The following is a 9,196-nucleotide window of genomic DNA, read 5'->3' as shown; positions in this document are numbered from 1 at the left end:
ACAGGGCGGCGGGTTGACAGAGACACGTTACTGGGGCTGTGTGCTGCCTGCCCTTCAGCTTCCTGGGAGACACTGCCTCTGGGCAGACTCTGGGAGGCAGACCAGGCTGGCAGGCACCAAGGCTGCAGCATCCTCCAGCAGGCGGTGGTATTCTGCCCTGACCTTCCCAGGAAACACAGATCTTTTCTGGGACCAGCCAGGTAAGATAAAGATTGCTGCTGGTAGTCCTATTATCTAGCAGAAACGTGCCTCTGTAGAATTCTGTGGGGTGACCTGAGTGTGTTCTGGTGCTCTAAAACGGGGCGTAGGGTAAATGTACACGTTCTTAGGAGTTAGAGGCTTCTGCGCGGTACTTTGATGTATTCAGTGGGCTGGAATCAGATTTCCACAGGTGGAGGGAAGAGCTTGGGAACCTGCAGCCACCTCCAACACTGGACCTCACGTCTCCCTAAAGCCACACCTCCAAGAATCTAACCTGTGTTTTTAATTCTGCTTCCAGCCTGGGACTCCCGGCGACAGTGGCTGAGTAGCTTGCGGGAACGCCCCTCCGGTGCACGCACAGCCAGAGAAAGGTTCAGAGACTTTGGCAGTGCCCGGGTGCAGATCCCTGTCAACGCAGACTTACAGACTCGGGTCCCGCGGGGCTGCTGAGTGAATTGGGGTAGCCGCCGGCTCTCCTGCAGTGGCCAAGATGTATAACTTGTCGCTCTCCGAGCCTGGCGGGGACAATGTGTCCTGCGGCGGCTTGACTCTGGGCTGTCCCAACGGGTCGAGCCCCGCGCCTCTGCCGCTGCCGCAGCCACTGGCCGTAGCAGTACCTGTCGTCTACGCGGTAATCTGCGCGGTGGGACTGGCGGGCAACTCAGCGGTGTTGTACGTGCTGCTGCGCGCGCCGCGCATGAAGACTGTCACCAACGTGTTCATCCTCAACCTGGCTATCGCCGACGAGCTCTTCACCCTCGTGCTGCCCATCAACATCGCCGACTTCCTGCTGAGGCGCTGGCCCTTCGGGGAGGTCATGTGCAAGCTCATCGTGGCCGTCGACCAGTACAACACCTTCTCTAGCCTCTACTTCCTCACCGTAATGAGCGCGGACCGCTACCTGGTGGTGCTGGCCACAGCCGAGTCGCGCCGGGTGTCGGGGCGCACTTACGGTGCTGCGCGCGCTGTCAGCCTGGCAGTGTGGGGGCTAGTGACTCTGGTCGTGCTGCCCTTCGCGGTGTTCGCCCGGCTGGACGAGGAACAGGGCCGACGCCAGTGCGTGCTGGTCTTCCCGCAGCCAGAAGCCTTCTGGTGGCGTGCCAGCCGCCTGTACACACTGGTCCTGGGCTTCGCCATCCCGGTCTCCACCATCTGCGCCCTCTATACCACCCTGCTGTGCCGGCTGCGTGCCATCCAGCTAGACAGCCATGCCAAAGCCCTGGACCGAGCCAAGAAGCGTGTGACCTTGTTGGTGGCGGCGATCCTGGCTGTGTGCCTCATCTGCTGGACGCCTTACCACCTGAGCACCATAGTGGCGCTTACCACCGACCTGCCGCAAACGCCCCTGGTCATTGGCATCTCCTACTTCATCACCAGCCTGAGCTATGCCAACAGCTGCCTCAACCCCTTCCTCTATGCCTTCTTGGATGACAGCTTCCGCAGGAGCCTTCGGCAGCTGGTGTCGTGCCGTGCCGCCTGATGCCCTCTGGACCCGAGGCAGCAGTGCCATCTGGGTTCAGGGGAACCCCGTGAGTGCAGTTCCCAAGCAGCAGCCCCGACGTCCTGTCCTGAGGCCCCTTCCTGGCATGCAGAACCGCAGACTCTACTCAGAACTGTGTGATTCCGGATTTGCTCAGCCCCGAGGTGAGGTAGAGGATAGGTTGGGTAAGGACACAGCACTGCTTTCTCCTTACAGCAAAGGGCAGAGCTTGATCCCTGAACTTAGGGTGAGTGACTTAAGCAGTGTTGTTGAAACGTGAGTCTAATTTTCCCGATGTCTTAGGCGCCCCCCCTCCAGCGACTCAGCGCTTGCTGTGTATTTTGCTACTTTGCCTTCCACAACAGATGCCAGTGCTTTTGGTCACGCCGGTAAACAGCCTGTCCTGACCCTTCTTAGGTGCATTCTAACTGCCTGGTAAGGGTTAAGGCCATGCCTCACTGGAGATGTTGAGGGTGGGCGTGGGGGTGGTGAAGGAGGCTGGAGCCTGGCTATGACTGACAAGAATAAAGATAATCACCTACCCAGATTCCCCGACAATCTTTCTTCTTTCCAACCTCTGGTTTCACCCTAAAGACGATCACAGAGGCTGCAAGGGCCAAGAGTTAAGAGAAATCACCAGAGCCAGGTTCCAGCGCCCTCTTGAGGAGCCAGGTATCCAGCGAGTTTCTGAGAGCTGCTTCTGTAGTGGGGTGCACCAGCCAAGAGCTGTTAACAACATATTGGTCCTTTGTGGTTTCTGTAAAGTACTCCAAAACATCCCTCATGGACTTCACCGGTCTCATACGACTTGGACCATTGTAATTGTTTGTGTGTGCAGTTTTTGAGGAGAAAGAACTCTATAAATAATACATGTGTCTTAATCTCATAGGCTACTTAGAGGACTGTAAAAACAAAAAATGCAACTTGTTCCATCCTTGGTTTCACTTCCTGACTGTTCTTCCAGGACCTCCCTTCAGTGACAGCCCCAAGTGGGACCCGCCTCACACCCCAAGCTTTTTCTTGGCTAGACCCTTGCTTACACTCTAACCACAGGGAAGTCCTAAGCTTTGTTCAGTTCTCCGGGCTTGCCTCTGGAAGCCGTGGGAACATGTTTCTGGTTTCCCACGGGGATCAGCTGGTACCTGCTTTTATATCCTTTTTCTCTACCTGTGAAAGACAAACTTGGAGGAGGAGTCTGACCAGTCCTCTGCAGTTCACACCTCAGACACAAGGCCTGGGACAACCAGACCCATCACTCACTGCACTGTCTTAAACGGTGTGTTTAGGATGAATGACAGGAAGGAATGAATGATTTTAAAGTTTGTTTTCTATGGGAAAGCTCTCTTTTATGTGTAACACGAGTGTTACCAGGAGATTTTGTTTACCTAATTTGGCATTCAAGCCACTTTCTCAGTAATTTATATTCAAAACACCCTTCAAAAGTATGCAGAAGGAGGGAGCCCAAGCTCCTCTCTGATTTTGGTGAATGAGAATTGGTTCTTTAGTTCTTAGGGTTGTGGGAAAATGAAGATAATTTTCAAGTATTAGCTGAGAAAGTGAATCTAAGGCTGTGTGTCTTGAGTGCAAATAACAGTAAATTGTTCAAAATAAAGCTTTCCAACAGTCATGCCTTTGAACCATGGCCATCACGGACTCAGAATCGGCCTTTGCTGAGCCTTCAGAGGTGTCTGGAATGTGTTCAAATAGTCTTCAAATTTCTGAGTAGCATTCTACAGATATTTCTTTAAAACTGAATTCTTGTATGAGTGCTCTGTAATTTTTCAAAAATAGTGTTTTATAACTTAGTGACCTTTAGATTGTCCAGGATGATGGTAAATGACATGGAAGTTTGACCACAGATGCCAAGCCATGCCATGTCACTTTAGCTGGAAATTTGGTCTTCATAAACACAGCAACAACACAGATCAGAGGGAGGTCCATGAAGTTTTCTGTCTATTGTATCACCCCTACTGGGGATGGATCTGTGTCTGTCCTGTAGTCTCTGGATGCTGCTGGAAAAAACACAGGTATGAATATTATTTTGTCCCTCACAGCCAGGTATAGACACTGAAAACCTAGTTTTCAGAAAGAGGACTCAGCATCAATGTCACTCTGGCTTTCTAAGTCCCTGATTATCACCTCTAAGGCCACTACTATTTTTGTGAGATTTGGGAGTCCAGACAGTATGTCTTATAGCTACCTTCTATGTCTTAGATAATACATAGAGGAAATAAGCAAACAAGCCAAACAGGAGTAAAATTTATAATTCCATGTTAATTCTTACAGTCTTTGTGTAAACTATGCTGTTTGTCTTTACCCTTCTAACATTTAAAAGTGTAAATTTGGTTTCATTCAATTTAGTGTAATTGTAAAATGTAGGTTTTATGCTTTCTCAAGAAATGCAGAAATTTGCTAATCAACTGCAGATTTCAGTTTAAAATAAAAGCTGAAACATTCTGTGTGACGAGTGTATATTATGTTTCCAAAAAAAGAAAGCAAAACAAAAACCAACCAAGCAACACCACAAAAAACAAAACCAGGAGTCTTAACCCACATAATGGGCTTGCATCCCATGAATAGGAAGTCAAAACTAGTATGGCCTTTTAGAAAGTGGAGAAAAATTACCTGCAACAGGTAAGAAGAGCTTGAGAAATGATGAAAGACCATGTATTCACTGGACAGGGGAGTATAGGGAATTTATCTGGAAAGCCTGTACCTATGGGAAAGTACTTCAGGGACAAGCATATCCAAGCATGCTCAGTTAGGTGGATGCTACTGAGCATGTTCAGTTGAAGGTTATAATTCAAGAGGGAAAATGGTGGCAAGAGCACATCTGGGTACATTCAGCTTGCATAGCAAATATTTGATGGACAATATTTCTGGGAGTGCTCAGTTTGCATTATGTGTGGTGGGTGGTCGACCTCACAGTTGTTCTGCAGTTCTGGGCCATAACTAGTGCACAAGGGGTATTCCCAGAAATCTCCTTTCCAAGTAGGTTTTAGCTATGGCCAAAGACATGGATTCATTGAAGGTGAGTTAACGTGGGAACCACAACCTCACTTAATTGCTAGCCACTTAACTTGCTAAGTTTAGAAAATATTGCCTCTATGGAAAAATCATAAAAAGAAACAAAGAAAAAATTTGATGAGAAATAAAGATCTAAATTCCCATATATACCCTTTAATTTGATTCTTATAAAAATGATACAAAGCTTGGTCAAGGATTCTAGTGCTTACTTTGGCCATAGAAAGGATAATAAGCTTTTACCATACAACTATAAACTTCCTTTCTCGAAAATTTGAACAACCATGGGGGAGGTGAGAAGGAAAGGATTGCCAAGTTACTAGCACACATATGCCATTCCATTAGCAGTGTACACATTCACAGCTCAAATGTGTACATGGCAGAGAACCTTACTAAAACTCCTCCTTTCTCTAGCAACATGCCTTAAGGAGCCTTAATCTACTATGGAAGGTGATATAGACTGAAGGCCAAGTGTTCCCCATAGGCTCCTGGGTTTGAATTCTTGGCCATTAGTTGGTGGTAATGTTTTGGGAAGTAATGGAAACCTTTGAGATAAGGATTCTGGATGGCAGAAATGGGTCTTTGAGTAACACCATGTTATTAGCCTGCTTCTGGTACTGTTCTCTGCTTCCTGCCTGCTGTGATGTAAGAAGCCACCTTGTCCTTCCACCACTAGGAACTGACTGAACCACTTCTACCACCATGCCATCCTGATCTTGATGGCTAAAACTCTTTGAAACAATAAGTCAAAATAAAAGCTTCCTTCTTTAAATGGCATTGGTTAGGCATTACATACGGTGACAAGAAAGTACCTAGTCTTATTCTGTTTTGGAAAAGAGATTAAGTTGCAATGTAATTTGCTTTAGTAATATTAAATATTGAGCTATAGAAAAATTATGTATTTGAATTATTTCATAGACCAAGAAAGGCCTACCTATTATTTCATCACAGAGGATAATAGCTGTGGCAGGCTACTGACCTGCAGCTATGCCATCTCATGAAAGTATTCCTAAAAATACTCCAAGTCTAAAACAATCTTGTGTAGAACTGGTCTCTGGAACAGCCCTAAATTCCTATACAGTGTGACCTTGAGCTAAAGGTTAACTGCCTGATCCTTTAACTGTTATCTCTCCACTTCTGTAAACATTTGCTTTCTGTGTACATAACAATTGCAGTTTTTGCTCTTAAAAACTCAAACCAACTGGAGGTTGGGGCTGCTTCCTGCTTATCTGCCTGGAACAGCCCCACTGTCAGTAAATAAAGACTCCATTCATCTTGTTCAGGCCTCTCAGGAGTTCTTTTCTTCTGGTACCTTATAACAATAACAGCAACAACAACAATACTAGTAACAATAAAGTTTAATAATCAAACTTCAGTGCTTGGGTGTTGTACTGTGATAGAGTGCTTACTTAGGATTCAGGAGACCCTGATTTTGATCCCAAATAGAGGGAGGAGTGAGAGAGAATATAAATAAAATGACAGTCCTAACTCAGCTTTGCAAAACATATGGAGTTGTTTATATACAAAAATAAAAGTACACTACCCAGAACAAACCCCTTGGTCAACTGCAAAGTCACTTCACACTGAAGCCTCCAGGCACCATGCCTATGGAGGTATGCTCCATTAGTGCTCTATAAATAGAATGTTGAGCTGCTCTGTTTCATGTGGAATACAGTTAGCAACACATGATACTCTCCTTGGATGTCTGTTTATACCATATCTCATGAGGTTACCTGGCAACATCACATCAATTAGAAGGACAATAGCAAAAGACGAGCAAAGAGAAGAAAATACAAAATGATGTATTCCAGGAACTATCAGAATGGATAAAGTGTGTTCATGCACAATGCAGAGCAGTCTTCTTTTTGTGACAGATACTGCCCTGCAGCAAGAACACGTCACACTCCCCAGAGTGTTCTTGTGTACCATTTTGTGAAATCCAGATCTAACAGAGAGAGTGTCTTTATGGTGCGTGCCTTTATTGGAGACCCGAAGAATAGACTCAATGACTACAGTGACCAGCCAGCTGCATACCGCAGGGAGACAGGTGGCTCTCTATATTCAGTTGTGTACATTCAATAAAGTGAGAGAGATTGCCAGTGCTCCCAAGAACAAGGGGCTTATAATTTATATACACCAAGTAATTAGAACAAAACTCCACATGCTTCATCTATCTGACCAAGAAGCTTATTTCAGGCAGCAAGGCCTTTGTCTGCCAGAAGAGAAAAGCCCAGCCATGTTCAGGCTAAGTGGCAAGGATGAAGCAACCAAACTGGAAGGAATGAAAATGTTTACACCTCGAGAGTGTAATCCCATTGAGGGAGTCTATGCGCTTGTTCATCAGAGTGCTTTGGTTGTAGTAACTCTGCTCTCCTGTTAAAAACTCCATCCATACCCATTTTTCAACCTGTTCTCTTTGCAAAGACATACTGGTTAAAGTCACTGGTCAAAAGGGAGGTATATATATATATATATATATATATATATATATATATATATATATATATAATTTCCCTTTTTAAAAAAGTGTAATTTACATTTATTATTACAGTTAGTTGTTATGGTTAGGTTATTCCATCCACAGAACCAGAAAAATAAATAAATGCAAAAACATTTCAAATATGCTAAAGTGAGACTTCTTGAATCTTTTTTGTTTGCATTTGAAATGAAGATTGCATCTAGGTGATTTTAAATCTTTCAGAAAAAGCCCCAAAACAATAGGCCATGGGCTTGTGAGATGGCTCAGTAGATACAGTTGGTGGCCATTCAAGCCGGGCAATATGAATTTGATTCCAGAAACCCATGTAAAGATGGAAGAAGAGAACTGCCTCTAGAGTTGTCCTCTGCCACATTCAAGCCATGATTTCTTCTCATATAACCATGATGTAAAGAGAGAGAGAGAGAGAGAGAGAGAGAGAGAGAGAGAGAGAGAGAGAGAGAGAAGAAAGGAAGGAAGGAAGGAAGGAAGGAAGGAAGGAAGGAAGGAAGGAAGGAAGGAAGGAAGAGAAAAAGAAAAAAGAAAGGGATGAAGGAAGGAAAGAAGAAACCAATAACCCACGTTGTCTTTCATGTAAAAATTTTAAGTTTTATACTTTAAATAGTTTTATTTTTATCCAAATAATACACATACCTGAGTTGGGCTTTTAGAAGTGTCCTGGACAGTTTCATTGAACCAGGCACACCAGTTTAGTCCTAGACCTGAGTCCCTTTAAGAGCTGTTTCAGTTGTTTATTCTGGGATTAAGTTTATACTTCACTGTTTAATTCATTTGCAAACATGATTAGGGAAGAAAACCACAGTTCTTCCCTCCCTTCCCCTGATGCAGTTCTGCTTAGGAGGGTGCTAGACATCCATGGGACAGCCAGAAGCCTTGCAGTGATGGGCAGGTAGATCCCATTATGATTAGAAAATATGTGGTTGAGAAATGGAAGAGAAAAAGTAAAATAGTCCATGTGCTGTGGAAAGAGACAGAATGGAAGAAATGAGGGCAGTGAGTAGTCGGCTGATGTGTAGGCCTTCTTGCCATGGGCCATGGTGACATCCAGACCTGGGCTGCTGCCAAAGGTCAAGTCTGGGTCCATGGTCCTACCACAGCCAGGGTCTATGTGGACATCCATGGTCCATATTGCCACCAAAGGCCCCAAGGATGCTCAACATCTGGACTGCCACCTGTGGACATGTTGGTGTCTGAGGGACACTGCTGGAACCAGGATGATCTGAGTGGCCTGTGCTTATTCAAGCCTAAGCTGCTGCCAAGGGCCCTGTCTGTGGCCCTACAGCAACCAGGGTCTGTGTTAATGTCTGAGACCCATGTTGCCACCAAAGGCCACAAGGAAGCCAGGGGTGTGGGTCACAATGTGTGACATTGTTGATGTCTGAGGGCCATGACATCACCGAAGCCATTCTGGTCTGAGTGGTCTGTGCTGCCACACGAGGCCCTGAGCTGCAGCTGAGGGCCATGTCTGGGTCTGTGGCCCTACAGCAAGCTGGGTCTGAGTTAATATCTGTGGCTCCTGTTGCTACCAAAGGCTGTGTGGTTGCCTGGGGTCTGATCAGCCACTTGGGACCATGTTGATGCCCAAGGACCATGCTGCAGCTGGGGATATACAGACCTGAATGACACATACTACTACCTGTTGCCATGGTAATGTCCAGGCCTGAGCTGCTTCTGAGGGACATGTCAGTGTCCATGGCCCTATAGCAGCCAGAGTCTGGGTTAATACCCATGACTCCTGTTGCCCCTGAGGGTTGTGTGGAGGTGCAGAGTCAAGTTGGCCACCTGAGTCCATGTTGGTGTCCAAAGAGTGTGCTGTAGCCGGGGCCATGCATATCTGAGTGGCCTGCACTGCTACCCAATGCTATGGTGAAGTCTGGGCCAGAACTGCAGCTGAGGACCATGTCTGGGTCCATGACCCTGCTGCAGCTATGATCTGTGTTGTGCTATGTCTGAGGCTCCTGCTACCATCATAGGCCATGCAGAAGCCCAAGGTC

At 46.2% G+C, this 9,196-nt stretch overlaps 1 protein-coding gene across 1 annotated transcript; it reads left to right on the top strand.

Moving 5' to 3' along the window:
• The first annotated feature begins 330 nt into the window (after positions 1–330).
• Npbwr1 (neuropeptides B and W receptor 1) lies at positions 331–4,191 on the top strand. Its single transcript, XM_042270909.2, has one exon. The coding sequence runs from the start codon at positions 692–694 to the stop codon at positions 1,679–1,681; it is 990 nt and encodes a 329-aa protein (XP_042126843.1). The 5' UTR covers positions 331–691; the 3' UTR covers positions 1,682–4,191.
• The last annotated feature ends 5,005 nt before the right edge of the window (positions 4,192–9,196 follow it).

This window comes from Peromyscus maniculatus, chromosome 2 (genome assembly GCF_049852395.1).
Source record: "Peromyscus maniculatus bairdii isolate BWxNUB_F1_BW_parent chromosome 2, HU_Pman_BW_mat_3.1, whole genome shotgun sequence".
NCBI classification, from domain to species: Eukaryota; Metazoa; Chordata; class Mammalia; order Rodentia; family Cricetidae; genus Peromyscus; species Peromyscus maniculatus.
This window is presented reverse-complemented; position numbering and strand designations above follow the sequence as displayed.